This window comes from Urocitellus parryii, chromosome 1, assembly GCF_045843805.1.
Source record: "Urocitellus parryii isolate mUroPar1 chromosome 1, mUroPar1.hap1, whole genome shotgun sequence".
Classification (NCBI taxonomy): Eukaryota; Metazoa; Chordata; class Mammalia; order Rodentia; family Sciuridae; genus Urocitellus; species Urocitellus parryii.
The window spans coordinates 17,924,951-17,944,989 of NC_135531.1; the positions used below are offsets into that span (position 1 = coordinate 17,924,951).

The 20,039-nt window shown below is 35.6% G+C and overlaps 1 protein-coding gene across 1 annotated transcript in view; it reads left to right on the forward strand.

Moving 5' to 3' along the window:
- The window catches only part of C9 (complement C9), a 48,352-nt gene extending 36,284 nt beyond the window's left edge, over positions 1–12,068 (forward strand). The window contains exons 9-11 of the mRNA XM_026380181.2: positions 144–322; positions 8,749–8,977; positions 11,603–12,068. Of these exons, the coding sequence (XP_026235966.2) occupies positions 144–322; positions 8,749–8,976 (407 nt within the window). The 3' untranslated portion in view covers position 8,977; positions 11,603–12,068. The remainder of the gene's footprint in view (positions 1–143; positions 323–8,748; positions 8,978–11,602) is intronic.
- Positions 12,069–20,039: the final 7,971 nt, after the last annotated feature.

Below are 20,039 nucleotides of genomic sequence, written 5' to 3' on the forward strand. Positions count from 1 at the left end.
TGATTAAAGTCAATCATCATTCAAAGATGATTAAAGTCTATATACTAATTAGCTAATGCATAGAAATGCTTGGAACGAGTCCAGGCATGTACTCGTTCACAGAATTCCAAATGCTCCTCCTCAAGCTCTCCTTCTCTCCTCAGTAAACATCACCAGCGACAACCTTATAGATGATGTTATTTCTTTCATAAGAGGAGGAACAAGGAAATCTGCATTTGAACTGAAACAAAAGCTTCTCAAAGGAGCCAAAACCATCGATGTGACTGACTTTGAAAACTGGGCCTCTTCCCTGAGTGATGCTCCGGTGCTCATTAGTCAAAAAGTAAGGGATGTTTGTTTTCAAATAGATTATGTCATTTTTAAAATTAAATGTTACAGTTGGCTCAGGTGAACAGGTGATTCTAGCAGAAAGAGATGTGGGTCTTCAAACACACGCATGTCATCCTGGAGAGAGGCATGACAGACAGTCTGAATTCCTGTCTGTCCCTTGTTAGATGTATGCCACTTCTGACTTCTACAACACTGAATTCTTCAGACTTCCATGTTTTAAATAAGATTTTCTGTATTCAGTTTATAGCACAGACAAAATAGGCACCAAAAAAAAAAATAGTTATTTCTTTGCTGTCTGTCCATGATTGACACTTGCTTTCTCTTGGCATCACATGACCACGGAAGAGCTAATTTATGGAGAGTTGTCATGAGAGAAATGTTCAGAAGTTCTCCAAGAAAATGAGAGCAAGGGAAAGTAATTTTTATAGTCAGGGAATCCTTACCTTTCTCCCTCTCTCTCTCTCTTTCTCCCTCCCCCTTCTCCCTCCTCCCCTCCCTTCCCTCCCCCTCCCTCTCCCTCTCTCATTTTTGAATCAAAGTCCTGTGATGTTGCCCACACTGATCTCAAACTCCTGAGCTCGAGATTTTCTTGCCTCAACCTCCTGAGTAGCCAGGACTAGAGACTCACTCTGCCTCAACCTTGATTGTAACAGTCTTCAACTTAACCTTTAGGAGTTCAGTCTTGTGTTTATTCCTAAGAACAAGAAATCCTGTTCTGTTGTAAAGATATAAATGCTAATGTTAGTTAACCTCATCTCTCTCTTCCCAGACTAATCAAAATGGGTGTGGTGGGTGGGAGTGTGTGTGTGTGTGCGCACATACACACACACACACACACACACACACACACACACACACGCATGTGCATTTACTTCTTCTTTTGTTCCTGATATGATTAGAAAGTGGTTTTCCTACTTCCTTTCAATAGCTTCAAATTTTCTGTCTTTATAAATTTCAACCCTCAGATCAAATTTATCTTTGCCCTCTACTTCATTTTATTAACCTGATTTACAGAAATGTTGACATTTTTTTCTAACACAAATCATTGGAGAATTTTATTTCCTCAATCCATTTTGTTGTCTTTATAAAGTGTGAGTGGAATCACCAAATTTATTTCATTTATGTAAAAAAAACTCAGAAACCAAAAATTTTCAATTAATTTTCCCCTTAGGTTATAAAAATACAGCTGTTCATAGATGTGCAAATGTATCTATTAGTTTTCAAATATTTATTTCAAACTAGAACAAAGAGGAAGAAAAAGTCAGCTGAATTAGCATCTCTCCAGATAAAAATAAAATCAGAAGCCCCTTTTATTATATTATATTTAAATTTTATTTAAATTCATTATCTTGAACTTAGGAAAATAAATTTATGTTGGAAGATTTTAAATGAGTAAAGAATCGTCGACCCAGGTGGATATTTCCATTAAGATGGTCATCCAAAGGGGCTTATTTTCTCATCTCTACAGACCAAGTTCAACTCTTCTTGAATAGATGATCCAAGATTGTTCTCTAGGGAGGTCTTAATAATAGTCCACTACTTCTAGAGCAAATTCTTAAAATCTCAAGTAAATAAAGCATCTGCTGAAATTTTACTACTGAATTTCTGAGAGTATTCCCAGACTTTGATCAACTCACTTGACACTGTCACTGGCTAGGAGCAGAATGCAGGGTTTCCCATTTTTAGGAGTAGCTGCTTACTCAGATTTTTGATGAGCAGGCCTACTATCTTCACTGTTTGTTCATTTCCTTCCTCGTAAATTGAAAGCCTGGTCTTTTTATATCCATGTTCTACCCAAGGTCAGGGCAGCTCTATTTAGTGCCCTGTAGACCACTTTTTAAGTTCATCTTCTTGTAGAGAAATTTCAGAAAACACTATACTATTTTGTTTTTTATTGACTTGGTGTGACTTTTAAATTCCTGAAAAGGTGCGAGATATAAGTAAGTTTGTTCGTGAAACAGATTCCAGGTCATTTTGTTCTCATAAATGTAGAAGTGGCTCTATGGTTAATTGGTTACTATATCCAGTAGATAGTAACACAGTTATAATTGCTAATTCATTCTTTGATACCTTTAAATGTACCTATTATCTGCAGATGATGTATTATGGGAATGGTCCTAATATTAAAATAATTGTTCCTCCTATTTAATTATTTAAAGAATTGATAGAATCTCTTCCTACCCACTCCAAACTATTAATTGGCTTATGTTTAATCCTCTGAAGCAAATTAAATCGTCTACCTAAGTATTTATGATGCAGTTATCTTAGAGGAAAGACCAGGAAGTTATATTACTCTTAGTAAAATGCTGTGTGCATATATTACTGAGATTTTCCAAGTAAAATACTCAATAATGATAATGATGATGATGATATATCAATAATTCTTTCTGCACTAAAATAACTATGGCAATACTCTATAAGTAGAACCTGTGGTTTTCAATCTCACAATGTCTTAGTCCAACCCAGGAATTTTTCCCTGGCCTCTCTCCATGCAGAGGACATAGGCTGGACCATTTTTTCAGAATTTCCTTTTCTCACAGACTTCGATTTTCACAATAGTTTATTAATCCCATTGCTACTTATCTGAATGTTAACACAAATGTGGTATATTTTATTTCAACTGAATAGCTAAATTTTGGTTTCCTCTTAAACCTATGGCTACAAACTAGTTACAAAAAAAAATGTCAGAGGAGAGAAACATTTATTACAGATTGCCTGGGAGATATAAAGTTTATGGTTTCCTCTAGAACAATAACAGCAAGCTTGGTAAAGCTACAATGCAGTCTGCAGGCTTCCTATAAAGTTTTGTTTCCGCCTTATTAGAAACAAAATAATGTAGCCCAGAGATTTATTTTCTGAAAGGATGTTACATAATACAGTGTTCCCTTTTATGAGAACTCACAGGAAAGATTATTCTTTAATTTCATTTTGTTTCTCTTGTAAATCAGATGGGTTTTCTTCTGTTCAGTTGTGTCTTCCTCAATGCACTAAAAAATATAGACAAATTTGTGCCTCATCTGTTTCCAAAGGAAGGATCCTCCTGGCACCCAGGCACCCAATTTGTTCATTTGTGTTGCTTTGCCTCCATCCTGCCTTTGTTGTTTCCAGGCCTTCTCCAATTTCTTTTGCCCAATTTTACCTGTATATATGGTAAGAGACATGAGCTCTTTCTGGAGTAATATGAGGCAATAATGAACTAATGAACCAACCATTGTTGCTCAGTGGTGTGAATGTACACTGGGTGCTAAAGAGCATCCATATTAAAAGGCTGTCTTACCAGTGTTCTGTGATAGTTTTTACAACTATAATCATAGAGTGAAAATCATTTCTGTCTTCCACAGGGATAAAAAAATGAAGAAACTAAATTTTGGTATATACAGATTAATTGTTTTGGATGCCTAAAAGAAATCCGAATGTACTTACACTTAAACCATGTTGTTCATTTATTTGTATTTTAACAAGTTTCATGATAAATTGTGTCCACTTAAAATATATCTACAAATGGTAGAAAGGAAAGAAAGTTAGCTGGCATGGGAGAAAAATTAAAACTTTTTCTACTTGATAGAAGGCCAAAGTTTAACAGAAAAGAAACGTAGCTTTGCAAAGAAAGTTCAAGAAACACATTTTAATTATTTATTTGTCTACTGGTGGAATATTTGGACTCAGGGTTTGAGGCTTCTCTGAAACCACTGCTATTGGATGTCCTTCATCTTTATCTCTCTGAACACTGTTTATATGTTTTATCCAAATTGTATTTCCTCCATGACCTCTCTTCCTGTATCTTAGATTATCTGGCCTTGACTTTTCTTTGAAGAGTAAAACAAGATAATCTTTTTTTTTTCTCAAAAAAATCAAAAATAACTTGACCACATTGTTTATGCCAATGGAGCAGGGTGGCAAGAGGTAACTTTCTTCTGAATAAATATAACACAGTTGAATTCTAAATTCTGTCTACTACTTCATGAAAGACTACACTGGTGGACAGTATCTTGGTATTTTCTGTATATGAGCCTATTCTCACTTAGAATTGTTGCAAATATCTTGTCCAACTTAAGATTTTTTTCACCCTTTTAGTGACTTTTTTAATGACAGAGATCCTCTTTTATCTTTCTTGAAGTAATTTTAGACTTACTAAGTAAAATGCACAAATAGTATCAGCAGTAATATTGTAAAATAGTAGAGAGTTGACAGATGTCATTCTCCCAAAAACCCCCTAATGTTAACAACCTACATAAGCATAGTAAAATTACCAAAATCAGAAAATTAATACTAACTATATAAACCATACACTTCACTCATATTGCACAAAATTTCCACTTAATCTCTACTTTTTCTGTTCCAATTCCAATCCAGGGTCTCACATTGTACTTAGTTGTCTTGTCTCCTCCAATATGTGCAAGTCCCTCAGAATTTTCTTAGACTTAGATAATTTTGATCCATACTGGTAAGTTTTAGTGTCAAATGTCTCTTCATTTACATTTCAAGTAGGTTAAGGTTAGGAGGAGTTGGCTTTTTTTCTTTTTTGAGGAACTGGAAATTGAACCCAGGGCACTCTGCCACTGAGCTCCATCCCCAGTCCTTTATTTATTATTTTTTCTTTTGTTGGTACTTGGGATTGAAATCAGGGGCACTTAACCACTAATCTACATCTGCAACTCTTCTTATTTTTTATTTTGATTAAGTGTCTCATTAAGATTATGAATAAAACTATAACAAACATTTGAATATGGGTTTTTATGAATATTTTTCCATAACTTTAGGAAAAGATTGCTTGATCATATGGTATGTATATTTATATAAGGTTATATAAGAAACATCCAAATTCTTTTCTAGAATACTTGCATTTTCGCCAGAAATATATGAAAATATATGTTTAGTTAAACATGTCCTCTGAAATAACGGTGGTTTATGTATTCCTTTCCAATCTTTTTGGGTTTTATTTCTTTTTCTTGCCTTATTGGATTGTGTAGGACCTCCAGTGTTATGCTGAGTAGAAGTTGAAAGAAGAGACATCACCAGGTTCTCATTTCTAGGAAGAAAGAATTCTGGGATTTTTTTGTTTGTTTGTTTATGGGGTGTTGGAGATTAAACCTAGGGCCCAGGGACCCATATGTAGGCAAGTGCTCTGCCACTGAGTCATAGCCCCAGCCCTCGTAAAATTTTTGCATGAGTAGTGTGCTCTAATGCTTTCCTTTAATCTTCTATATTAGCATTTCCTCTTATTTTGGTTACCTTTAAGATTTCATCTTAATCTTGAGTGTATAGTAGCTTGGATGTGATATTCATATACTCCAGTGATGATAATGATGATGATGATTCTTGAAGTTCCCACAGTTTCTGAACTCTAGAATTTAATGTATTTAACTAGCTTTGAAACATAGTTGACCATTTATCTCTTTAAATAGTTCTTCTGACATACTATACTCCCCATCCTTCCTTTTCTATAGTTCTCCAATAATAACCTGTGTTAGGTCCTTCAATATGGCCCCAAAGCTCTTGGATCCTCTCTTCTGGGTTAGTTTTGCCCCTCCAACACTTATCTCTGTGTTATAGTTTGGAAAATTTCTTTCAACCTTTTATCAGGCTTGCTAATTATTTCTTTGGCTATGTCAAGTCTATTAGCCCATCAGAGGGGTTTATTTTCTTCATGGGATTTTCTATTTGATTTTTATCGTGTTACTAATTATCAAAGTTAAATGTCAGTCTACCTTCAAAATACTAAGGCATTTTGTTAAACTGCTTTTAAGATTTCTTTAATTATCTTTACTTTTTAGCAGTTTTGCTGTGATGTAATTAAGTTTGAAGAAAACTTTAACCTTGGTTTTCATTTGCAACCTTTTCACCAGGTTTGGAATATTCACAGTTGTTAGCCCTTCAAATATTGCTTCTTAAATATTCTGTACTTTTCTGTCTCTGGGGGACTCAAATTATATGACTCTCTGACCTTCTCACTCTATCACTTATCTCACCCTCTTCCTGCATTTCCCATCCCTTTGTCTTTCTGTGCTTTATTGTCAATATTTTTTTCTGATTTGTATTCCATTTCATTACGTTTGCTTCAGTTGTGTCACGTCTGGTATTTAAACAATTCATGAATTTGTGTACTATAAAATCAAATTCTAACATTTCTAGTTGTTTCCTTATTTCAGGTGTGCTAGTTTTAAAAACAATTTCTGTTCTCTGATAAAATTTCGTCTTGTCTCTTATCCCCCGCTTATGTGGATATCATTATTTGAAAGACTGTTCATATTTGGTAGCTGTTCGAAGTCTGATAACACAGAGATTGGCAACCCCAATAGTTGTTTCAAGGGACACACAATCATCCAGCTGCTTTTCTCAGAATGTGACTCCATAACTAAGTGATGCATAACTATATACAAGTTTCACGACATATGCTATAATTTCTCCACTATGAGAACTTTATTTTTTAATTATTTTTCAAATTTATATATGACAGCAGAATGCATTACAATTCTTATTACACATATAGGGTACAATTTTTCATATCTCCGTATGCAAAGTATATTCATACCAATTTGTGTCTTCATACATGTACTTTGAATAATAGTGTCCATCACATCCCACCATCATTTCTAACCCTATGCCTCCTCCCTTCCTCTCTCAACCTTATGCCCTATCTAGAGTTTGTCTATTCCTCCCATGCTCCCCCTTTCCTACCCCACTATGAATCAGCCTCCTTATATCAGAGAAAATATTCAGTATTTGGTTTTTTGGGGGATTGGCTAACTTCACTTAATATTATCTTCTATAACTCCATCCGTTTACCTGCAAATGCCATGATTTTATTCTCTTTTATTGCTGAGTAATATTCCATTGTGTATATATGCCATATTTTTAAAAATCCATTAACCTATTGAAGGGCATCTAGGTTGGTTCCACAGTTTAGCTATTATGAATTGTGCCGCTATAAACACTGATGTGGCTGTGTCCTTGTAGTATGCTGTTTTAAGTCAATAAATGGGTCAAGGACCTGAACAGACCCTTCTCAGAAGAGGATATACAATAAATCAACAAATATATGAAAAAATATTCATCATCACTAGCAATTAGAGAAATGCAAATCAAAACTACTCTAAGATTTCATCTCACTCCAGTTAGAATGGCAGCTATTATGAAGACAAACAACAATAAGTGTTGGTGAGGATGTGGGGAAAAAGTACACTCATACACTGCTGGTGGGACTTCAAATTGGTGCAGTCAACATGGAAAGCAGTATGGAAATTTCTTGGAAAATTGGGAATGGAACCACCATTTGACCCAGCTATCCTTCTCCTCAGTCTATACCCAAAGGACTTAAAAACAGCATACTACAGAGAACTTTATTTTATATAGTGACCATGTGGTTCAATAGATCTCATAGACTTATTTCTCCGATTTAACTTTGTACCTTTGACCAACATCTTCTCAACCCTCCTCTGCATAAAGACTTAAATTCTGTATTATGTGCTTGAAATACTTTGATAACTTCCAACTTCAGCTCAATAGTCATTTGCTGGAAAATATGGAAAGACTTTCCTGATTCTGGTATAGCAACTATATATCCTACTCCAGGAATTAGAGTGTGCAAGATAAGTCATTCTACTTCATTTTCTTAACATCTAGTTAAAACCGACATTGAACTTCTGTCCATCCAGGTTGCTGGAAAATTCATCCCTTCATTTATTGGATGAGGTTCAGGAAAGTCTTTTCTTGTCACCTAAATTAGTACAAGGATCCTGAAACACCTGTACAGAAAATGGGAGTGTGACCTTCCTATGCATTATTCACCTTGATAACCTCCTTCTTCAAGATTATAAGTCAAGAGTTTCTAAGCCCTCCTTGCTAGGCTTCTTCTTGGAATCATTGTCAAGCCTGAATCTCCCTTCTTTATACACACCTTCCTTAGGGACACTCCACAGGTCCTTTTACCTCCCCAAATAGCCATGAGAGATCTCGTCAAGAAAGGATATCTGGACTTGGCCTTGCACACCAACCTTTTCTTAGCCAAGAAGTAGCAAGCACCTGGCTACTTTCTGGGAGGGGGAAGAGGGGAAAACAACAACAAAAACAACTATCAAACTCCAAATTTAAATCCCATAGTAGTTCATTTTTAAAACACATACCACTGTTCTTGGCAACGCCTATCACAGTTTCCATTTCAAATTTATCTGTGTGATTAGTAATTAGTCTCCTGACCTCTATAATGTGACCTCTCTGATAGCAGACCCCAGGACTAGTTTTGATCATTAGTATAGTCTTAAAAGTTAACTCCATACCTGGCAAAAAATAAGCATTCAAAATAGTCTTAATGAATCAGAAAATAAACAATTGAATATTTTACAATCTTCTGTGTAAAAAACAAAACAACAACAACAACAAAAATAAAAACCTAAAAGTAAATGTATTGCTTTCTTGCAGTTGTCACCTATATACAATCTGATTCCTGTGCAAATAAAAGATGCACACGTAAAGAAACAGAATTTGGAGAGAGCCATTGAAGACTACATCAATGAATTCAGTGTAAAAAAATGCCACCCATGCCAAAATGGAGGAACCAAGATTCTGCTGGACGGACAGTGCCTGTGTTCCTGTCCCCTCACATTTAAGGGACTTGCCTGTGAAATCAACAAACAAAAACCATTTTAGGGTGAGAACAATATAAGTTATTAAGGGCAAAATATTTACTTTGGGGTTATTTTAATTTGAATTAATCTGCATTAAACCTCTGTGTTAGCATTCTCCATATAAATAGAGGATCAAAATTAGTGAATTAAAAATTGAGTAATAAATAGTGGAAATAGACAAACCAGGCGTTTTATGTCATTTTCCCATGTTTTACCTCATGGATTTTAACAGAAACACAAACAAAATGTAAATGATAGTTATCGCATTGCTTTGCATTGCTTTTAATTATTAAAAAAAAACTTATATGAGAAGTTTACATAGACATAACAAACATTCAGATACTTACCATCTAGAATTAAGAGATGTTAAATATATATTTCATATAGTTTTTATGTGTAAGTTGTACACTGTGCATAGATGTATGTTCCTGTCTGCAGCAGTGGACATAAACATATGCTTCAGAATTACTTTTAATGAGACAGTCAGTAGAATTCTTAGTATCCCATCTCCCCCCACCCTAGGAGTCCTGCTGCCATTCTTCTTTCCTACTGCTCAGATGGAGGCACTTTCATTAAAATTGGTATGTGTCCTTCTAGTCCATATTTTTGAACTGGTACTAAATATGTATGCATCAACAAAAAATGATATTGTTCTATATTTTAAAAGCTCTAAATCAATGGAATTTGCTAGATTTTTATTTCTAACTTTAGTAAAGATATTGTCAAAGAAAGCTAAGATTCTACATTGCATTTTGAAGCTAATTATGTAGAATTGTTGATTTTTTTTAACAAAGAGGAATAACATTAGCTATGTTTCACATACTAAGAGGGTCTTCTTTGTCTTTCATTAGGGTAGAATTAATTAGAATCCTAATAGATAAGTGAAATTATCTATTGTCATTATTAGTACAAGAGTTAGTCATCATAGGATTTGCTAGTAAGATTAACTTCCCATAGCAATCGTAGCTCACATGGTTTGATTGAACGAACAGTTTCCTGCAACAAAATTTCTAAAACAATTATGCAGTTTTCTAAAACAAAGATTCACAGCCTCAAATTTATCATTTAACCACACATTCATCTCTTACAATAAAACTTCTACTATTTTTTGCAGTCCTAGCACACATGCTTAGAAACTCATTGGTAGGGTGACAAAATGCATATTAAGATTAAAGTTATATTTTAAGATTATTGATCTATAAATATAGGTTAACTCTGTCTCTCATTTATCTACAGTGTCAATTCAGTGTTTTTCATTCCTGAAAGCATTTATACTCCCCCCCACAAATCTCTGTTGTTTGGTACTCTTATATTGTCAACCTGTTTCTCTTTATTTGGAATATTCTGATACTTTCTCTATGATTTATTTCATTCTGGCTTCTAATTTTCCAACTATTTAACTGACCTATTGAGAATTTTTTTTATATTATTTTTCTAAAATTTGGTTCTTTTTTTTTCAAATCTGTTTCCCCTTTCCAAGCCACTGTGTTATTTCCCTACCTTTATCTCTTGAACATGGTAAGCATGTTCACATGGAAGTCTCTCTACGATTCCTCGCGTGTGTGTGATTCTGCAGTGTAATTCTCTGCTAAGTCTACCACAGCATTACTCACTCTGGAGGCATTTGTTTTCCCTTAAGTACTTGGTGATTTTATATTATATGGTTAGTCATTGGTGGAAATTATTTCCTGTGGGAATCCACTCTACCCTGGCAAATGGAGATGTTCCAAAGGTTAATTTGCTTTTGGGAGGTCCTGTTGTTTTCATCAGTTTTATACCATTTTTTATGTAAATTGCTTGATTTAGATTCTATATATTGTGTTCTTGGATAAAGAAAATCAAGTTCCTTCATCCAATATATAATATTTTCTGGTTGACATTTCACACCTAACCCAGGATGGTCCCCCAGGTCCTGCTGAGACATTAGACCAGGGTGAAATATCTCACATAGATTTTTTCCCATGAGGTAGCTCTCTTCCAGGTAGTCATTTTCCTGTAGAATTTTAAGTGCCAGTTTCCAAGTTAAACCGGACCTACTCTTATGGTGAAATTGAAACACCTAACACATCATCTTTCATTTTGCATACCACTTACTAACCCTGGACTGATCCAACTTTCTCTTCTCTGTACTAATTCAACTTTCCCTTCTTTCATTCACCTTTTGTGTTTCTATTCATTAGAGACCAATGGTTCTCAAATTCATTATATTTTCCTGGTTAGTTTCTTTTAAAGGGAAAAAAATGAAAACAAAAAACCAAACAGATGTCCTTCAAGCCAATTAAATCAGAACCTCCCTAGTGGATCCTGCCTGAGAATTGTTCTTTCTTTCTGTTTTATATCCCACTGGTTATTCTGACCTCTGGCCAGGTAAGAACACCTCTATTCTGAACCCAGGCCAATTAGCATCTCTGATGAAACTTTCTCCAGTTTCTACAGGAATCAGGTCTCTGTTTATGCACCCTGAAAAATCTTTCCCCTTGCTGCTCCAACACTTATCGTATTGACTCTCCCTCACAAGGTGAATAGCTACCTCTACACATCATCTAGAGGCTGTGGCACATCATGGCGGGATGGAATCGGTGGGCGAACCTAAACTTGAAGTCTTATTGATCATTAAGATGTGATAAATCTTTTGTTGTTTCTTCTAGGATTGACAGCCCCTCTCCCATCTAAACAATAGAGCTGTTGGCTTCCCTGGGCTCACATGGAAGAAAAAACACCAGGACCTTCCAATTTAAGATCATACCCATGAAGATAATCCTTGCTGCTAAGTAAAAAGCCACATGCTTCATGAAAATCCTATCAACCTTTGAAGTCTCTTCTGTCTTAGGTCTACGATGCCTTTGCCTCCCTCTTAAACCCCTCTAATGTTTCCATTTTGTATTCCCTAATGAAAAATCAGCAGTGAAATATGCCAACACTGCTTTTTCCCACAGGCAATGCCAATCTCTAGCTAATAAAACAAAATTAAATTAAAAACAGAATCTTTGTTTAAAAGACTTTAAAGTAATTGCCAAACTGCTTTGTATGATTAATATATTCCACCAGTTCAATTACCATACAATTTAGCTCTTATTTATGTAGTTGTTTTGTTTGGTTATTCTTTTATATGTATATGCACTCATTTGGTAAATACTAAACACCTACGACACTATAGTACTCTGTTCTTATTAGTCTTAGCTCTCCAACTTAACTCTACATGTCCAAGGGAAAAAAGCGTGTTGTACTTGTAACCAAAAATTGTTTGAGTAAATCATATAAAACCATGATTTTACAACAAAATCTAGAAAACAATATGGTACAATTGAATACCTACCCTTATTAGCTGTGTAAAGTAAGGTTACCTCCCTAAGAAGCTGATTTTTAAATTGTCTGTACAGTTTTATCCATTAAATGATGTGATATTTAGGACCTGAGAACTTTTGAAAAGGTCTGAGAACTCTTCAGAGAAAGAAGAAAGAAAGAAAGGATGGGTGAAAGCAGGAATGGGGTGGGGAAGAGAGGTAAGAGAGAAGACCAGCAAAATCAAAATTAACAAATGTTTAATTAAATGTTGACAAAACGTATCATGTCAACTTTATTAATTGCTATTCTGAATATTTCATGCATTTAACATAATGTTTTTCATTTTTTTCTCACTTTTTAGAAATTCTCAAGAATGTGTGTGATTTCTGAGGCCTCACAGTAAATAAATTATTCATTGGCAAGTAATTTTAAAAGCAAAATTTAGAAATGATTTTAAGTTTTTAACAGGAAATGAAAAGATTAGTAAATATGAGATTCATTTTTATGTATACATATTAAGTATGAAATGGAGATAATATTCTGAAAATAAAAGTGTCCAAACCCTTCAGAGTCTTAAATTTGAGAGCTCTAAGAAGTGCTATCCCCTGCCCCTGAAACATTGGGTGAATCAAAAAGGTTTAGTCTTTTCTAGGTGTATGTAATGCTGAACTCTGCAAACACTCTACCACTGCCAATTTTTTTTTTTTTTAATATGGAGCCTCTGTACCAAAGGGGAATTACTAGAGCAACTACTGAGAATTCCTTCTATGTTCATGAATTGCAAACTTCAAAAAAGAAAAAAGCTGAGAATTTACTAGATCCATAGGATCAGCTTGTGATTTATCAGAGTTCTTTCTGCTGGTGCTGATGACGGTAGTCCAGGTTCACTTTCCATATATGTTGATACACACACACACACACACACACACACACACACACATATATATATATACACTGTGGATTGAACCCAGGGCTTCACATGTGCTCTACCACTGAGTTACATCCCCAGACTCCCATATTTGTTACTGATGGCTCAATCCTCCACTCTTACCAAAGGTGGTGCACCTGGTAGGGTGTTTTTCCAGCAGGGTGCGCCATTGAGATGCCAGAAATTACCCAAAACTCAGCACAATGCCGAAAGACTATAGGCTTAACTAAAGGGAGAATCATTAGAAACTGGGAGAGATGAAGACTATTTTGGTTCCATGGCTCCATCATGTTTGGAGACGGCTGGTGTAGCTTAACCTGGGCAGATGGAGTACCCCCATCCCACATGTTCTCCGAGAGGGGTGCATTACCAATTCAAGTAAAGGGATACGTAGGGACACTTTGTTTTCTGAAACTCAGGGCATACATTCAAAATCATTTCACCGAATGATAAAAAGGGGTTATTATCAATAGTACCCAGAGGAGCTAACTAAGTATTGACAAACTTTAGGACTTGATGAGGAAGCTTCAGGGCCTTGCTATGTTGTTACACTTTTCTCTTTTTTTTATAGCCAAAATTCATGTTGCTTATTCATTCTTTTTAATATAGACACATACCTATAGACTAATCAATGTTCAAGGGGTGAGTCAACCTCTTGCCCATTCCCTATTAACATGCTGAGAGCAGCAAAATGCTCCCATAGAGGGGACTGGTGTTGCTATTAAACAATGAACCCCTAAGCTCTACATATGCTCAGGGATGATAGCTCTTTCATGGAATTGAAATCATTCATATAAATCTCAGTACCTAATAGAGAAGCAAACAAATGGCAGCTATTATTTGTCATCATGAAAGGCTGTTGGTCAAAATCCTTATAAATGTAATTCTAATAAAATTGTGACATTAGACTACAAAAAAATTCAATCTCTGAAAATTGGGAATAATGGTATATGGCAGAGTAGTTGGTACTTTGGTCTAAATAATTAATGAGTTCAGTGTTTTGTGATTGTTTTTAAAGGAGTCTTTTAGTCTTTTCATCAAAAGCTATAATAAAATATGCTCAGCTGAGTGGCTTTAAAACAACAGAAATTTATTTCTGACCATTCTAGCGACAAAGAAGTCCAAGATTAAGACACTACCAGATCCTATGGCTGGTGAGGGCTAACTCTTTGGTTCACAAATGGGATCTTTCTGCTGCATCCTCACGCGGTGCAAGGGGCAAACCATCTCCTTCCTTCAGGCCTTTAATCCCACCTACAAGGGATCCGCTGTCTTGACTAGTCACCTCCTAAAGTTTCCACCATCTTAATACCATCACATTTGAGATTAGATCTCGACATATGAATTTTGGGGTAAAACAATCATTCAAACCATAGCAAGGATTTATTTTTTTCATTGTGTCAAATATACATGGGGAAAAAGTTATTCTTTTAACTTTTTTAAGTGTGCAATTCTGTGGCTTTAAGCACATGTGCATTGTTGTGTAACCATCACCAAAACTTTTTCTTCATTTCCCACTAAAACCCTGTACCTATTAAGCAATGGCTCCCTGTTCTCCACTCCACTAGCCCTTGTTAGCATGACTCTGCTATTTCTATTAATTGGCCTATTTTAGATGTCTCATGTAATTGGAATCATAGAAACTTTTTTGTGTGTGACTTATTGTACTTAGCATAATATTGTCAAGGTTTATCTATGTTGTGTCACATATAAGAATTAAATTACTTTTGAAGGCCAAATAATAGTTCATTGTAGGTATATTCCACATTTTGTTTTTCCATTCATCACGGTTAGCCACTTGGGTGATTTCACCTTTCAAATAATGCCGCTGTATAATTATTTCTTCCAGTCCTGTCTTTCAATTCAATTTGGTATGTGTACAGAAGCTGTGTTGCTGGTTCTTGTGTTAATCTATACTTAATTTGTTGAGAAATGCCGTACTGTTTTCCACAGTAGCTGTACCATTTTACATTCTCACCAGTAAAGACCAAGAGTTACAATTTCTCCACATCCTAGTTAACACTTGTTGTTTTCAGAGATTTTATTTTCATTCGTTTGGTTTTGGTTTTTGATAGGGATGGAAACCAGGTGTGCTTATCCAGCTCCTTCTTAGCCCGTTTTATTTTTTATTTTGAGACAAAGAGCCTCACTAAGTTGCTGAGACTGGCCTCAAACTTGCGATCCTCCTGCCTCAGCTTCCTGGGTCACTGGGATTATGGACATGCATCATCACACCTGAGGAGATTTTTTGGATTTGTTAGTTTGTTTTATAATTGCCATCATAATAAGTATGATGCATTACCTCGATGTGATGTTGATTCTAATTTCCCTAATGATTAATAATGCTAGGCATATTTTTTGTCCATATTGGCCACTTGCAAAGTCTTCTTTGGAGAAATGTATGTTTAAGTCTTTTGCCCAATTCTGAATCACATAGTTTGCTATGTTGTTGTAGGAGTTCTTTATATATTAGGGGTATTAATCCCTTTTCAAGTATATGATTTGAAAATGTTTTCTCCCATTCTGGTGGTTGTCTTTTTTTACTCTCTTGATAGTGTTCTTTGATGCACAAAAAAGGTTTTAATACCAATGAAGTCCAATTATGTATTTCTTTTGTGACCTGAGAATTAGTATCATTTGCAATAAAACATTAGACCCAAACATAAATGTTATAAAACCTTTCTCCAAGGTTTCCTGCTAAGTGTTTTGCTTTTATTAGCTCTTACATTAGGTCTTTGATCCATTTTGGTATTTTTGTCTGGTGTAATATAAGGCTCCAACTCATTCTTCTACATGTGAATATTTGGTCCATCCAGCATTATTTGTTGATCAGAGATTTTTATTTTTTAAGTCATGTGGTACCTTGCTTAAGTCAGACTGGGTTGGACAAGAGAGAAGAGGGAGAAAAGAGGGTCAGAATGACAATGAATAAACATGGTCTAACAATTTCATTTTCATAGTCACATTATAAGCACTCCTAGTTTTTCCAACAGCATGATTAAGTAGTTGCATTAAGTTTCAAATGTACAATAGAATTAAAATTAGAAACAATCCTATTCTTTTGACCACAGGAAGATTGCCAGTCTGTTACTCCCAGGTGTGGATAATGGTATATTAGATCACAGAATTTTGTATACAGAGTAGCTTCCTGCCTGAGGAACACTAAACTGAGCAATAAGGGCAGGGGAAAGACTGAACTTGAATAACCTTTTAAATAGAGAGCTAGGGTGATTCCAAGGGAGAGAAAGAGAAAGAGAAGCTCAAGGAAAAAAATGTAAAATTTAGAGAATGATTTTAAATTTTAAACAAATTTCAAATCATATTCTAAAAGTGTCCAAAAAAAAAACTATGTCTCTACCAACACTTAGCCTGTATTGAAATGCAAATATTTCTATGTTAACAATTTTAAAATAGCAGACTAAGAAACAAGAATATATTTACACTTGCAATTAACTGACAGAAAGTGGGAAGGAGAAGGACTCAGGGAATGGCACTGTAATTGTTTCTCCTTTTCTTGTATCCTCTGAATGGCTTTATTGCTCCTCTGTTTATTTTCTAACCATTCTGGCTTAACTTTTCTGTTGCAAAACTGGAAAGGAAGGAAATTGGGAAGGAAAGAGAGGAAGGGAGAAAGGGGAAAAAAAGGGCAAATTATCATTCATAAACTGTCAAAAGCAAGAACAGACTGTGAGGATGTGTGTCACTTGATCTCCTTGTCTGGAAGACCTGGTAAAACAAACAAACAAACAAACAAATTGCACTTGGATTCTGCTTCTGAAGGATCCAATATGGAAGAACTGAAGAAGTGAGAAGCTCAAAACCAAAGGTAGGACTCAATAGACCACAGAGTTGAGAGTCCCCAAAGACCCAAGGAGGGCGTCAGATACAAATTATGGCCAACAAGGCAAGATTAGAGGATTGGAACGCTCCGTCTCACCCCCAGGGAGGAAGAAGGGGCTGATGGTGACTGGATCACCAGTGGCCAGTAGTTTAATCAATCACGCCTATGAAATGGAGCCTCCACACAGCCCCAAAGAACAGGGTTCAAGAGCTTCCCAATGACGCCACATGTGAGATTCATGGAAGGAAAAAACAAAACAAAACCAAAAGTACAGGCAAAATAGCAAAAGAGAGAGAGAAAAAAAAGTCACATATAGATTCCATGAGTAACCTTTGTCTGTCCAAGTCAGTTGAATTGGCTAAAAACTCCTTAAAGTCTAGATTTTTCATCCACCGTCCTACTTCCGCGGTTCTTCTGGAATGTAGTGAGCACTTGCCTGGGTTTGAATTGTCAAGACTACTGTTCCAGCCCTTCTTGACTTTATACACAATTACTCATTCTATTGAAATACAGTAGGAATTCTCCTTCTACCAAAGAATGAGTTAATTTTTCACTGAAGTTGATTAGTAAGTCATTTCTCCAAGATTATTGATGTTAAGACCCTCTTTTCTCAAAAATAGAAAGAACTTGTGTGAAAAAAAAAATTGTGATTTATATTTAGAACAAAAAGTGAAAGAGAAAAAAGCCAAATGGAGGAAGCGCCCAATTTTTTCCTGCACACCCTTCTCCACTGTGTCTGCTTTTAATTCCTTCTCCTGCCACTACTTTCCTTTTGGCTGCTCCCTATCTAGCCAAGCAGGAACACTAGACTTTCCTTGAATTTCTATGAATCTACTTCCTGAGTTCTAATTGGTCTTTGCTGACATGGTTTAAATGCATGTTGACAAAAAGAGACATGTTTACAAAATACAGAGGTTTTAACTGACCTGTTTCCCCATCTGGAAACTTGAGGGAGATCCCTTCATAGTTTTGGATTTTTATTTCATGATCAAAGAACTGCAATGTAATGACCATCTTAGCCAAGGATTCTCTTATAGTTCCCCAGAAATGATAGTCTTCTAAGGAAGCTATACACATGCATTAGGAGTATGTGAACCCTATATTACTTTAATCAGATTCTTAAAAGAACCTGTGAGCCCAAAAGTGTTTTGGATTTTTGTTGTTCTTGTTTTTAAAACTATCTAGGATAACAGAGGGCAGTATGAAAAATAATTCTCACTAGGGAAGTTCCAAATATAGTTGGGAAGCCAAACTTAATTTATCTGATACAATTAGCACCATAAAAGAAAAACATTGAAAGAATTTCATTTGGGGTTGTAATTCCCAAAAGTCCAAACCAAGGGGGAGCGAGCAGCAGACAAGACTTCTTCTAAGAGATGAGACTCTCCAACCCTCCATTCCCCTAGAGTCTCGGTCAGACATGTTAATGTTGGGCACAAAGATGCTCATGTTTTATTCCCTAAAATGTTAAGCCATTTTGGCATAAAGTGAAATATTACAGGAATTTGTAAATGTTTCTAATCTTCAATGCTAACATGCTCCTTTAAAAGCCTAGTTACTACTACACTGATGATGTTTTAAGAAATGGTCACTCGTGTTACTTAAGCTGTGTTAGTTCTCCTCTCCTCTATCTCCTTTAAAACTGACTTTCAAGAATGAAGTCAGGTTGGGCACCGTGGTGCACACCTGTAATCCCAGCGGCTCCAGAGGCTGAGATGAGGAAGATGGAGAGTTCAAAGCCAGCTTCAGAAAAAGTGAGGCACTAAGCAACTCAGTAAGGCCCTGTCTCTAAATAAGATACAAAATATGGCTGGGGATGTGGCTCACTCGTTGAATGCCCCTGAGTTCAATCTCTGGTACCCACACACCCTGAAAAAAAATGAAGTTTGTTTCCTTACCCAACAGTGTATCTAAACCTGACAGCTTTTACCCACCACTACCTTGGGTGATTGGAGAGACAGACTCCTTTTACCTTGAACAAAAGCAATTCTCTAGAATGCAACAGAATACACGGTGTTCCAGTGTTTGAAGAATTGGAACCACTTTTGCATTCTCTGAGCTTCTTCTCCCTTCTACCAGCAGGAGTAACTTCAGCCCATGCTGTATACATAGAGATTTATCTGTTTTAGATGATATCACTGTATTGTCTGTTGTGTTCACTGCATTTCCTGTTTCATCTTCCTGCTCAGGGACTTATGTACTTACTTGACTTCACAGGAAATACACTTACATATGTAAAATTTGGCATATTTTTTAAAAAGCAATTATGCTTCAAAAGCTAAAAATAAAAATCTATTGGTGGATTATTAGTCCTATATGGGAACTGCAGTCCTTACCTTTCTTGTCTCAAGCCAAATATATTTCTTAAATGTGTGTGTTTGAGAGCTTGCTGAATTTATATTTTAAAAATTACCTTCATCTGTGTTTAGAAGTAAGGACAAATTGAAGGGAAATTCAAATGAATGAATTGAAACTCAAAGTTCCTTTCACCAGACTTGTCTAAGTGGCTGCATTGTTAACTAGAAATTGCTGGGTATCTATTTATCATGTAATTTTGTTTCGACTTACTGGTATAGAGCAAAAATCATAGAATGATCAAGAATAAGCAATTATGTAGTACATGGTGAAAATACATTGGTAAAATTTGGTAGAAGACAACATCGTATGTTAGGATTGACGACCTGCAAGGCTGGCCTAGTAATCTGTTCCCCACTTCACTAATATGTCACCTGCTTCTCCTTTGGGGGCATGGGTGCTCAAATATGCATACACTTTGAAATCATCTGGAGAGTTTTAAAAAATACTGATTCATGGGTCCCAATCCCAGAGATTTTGATTTAACACTCTGGAGTGAAGCTGTGGTTGTAGGTTAGTGGTATAACACTTGCCTCTCAAGTGTGAGGCCCTGGGTTCAACCTTCAGCACCACATAAAAATAAATAAATAAAATAAAGGGATTTTGTCCATCCATAACTAAAAATATATTTTTAAAAAATTAAATTTTGATTACGTTTTACGAGTGTCTTATAATT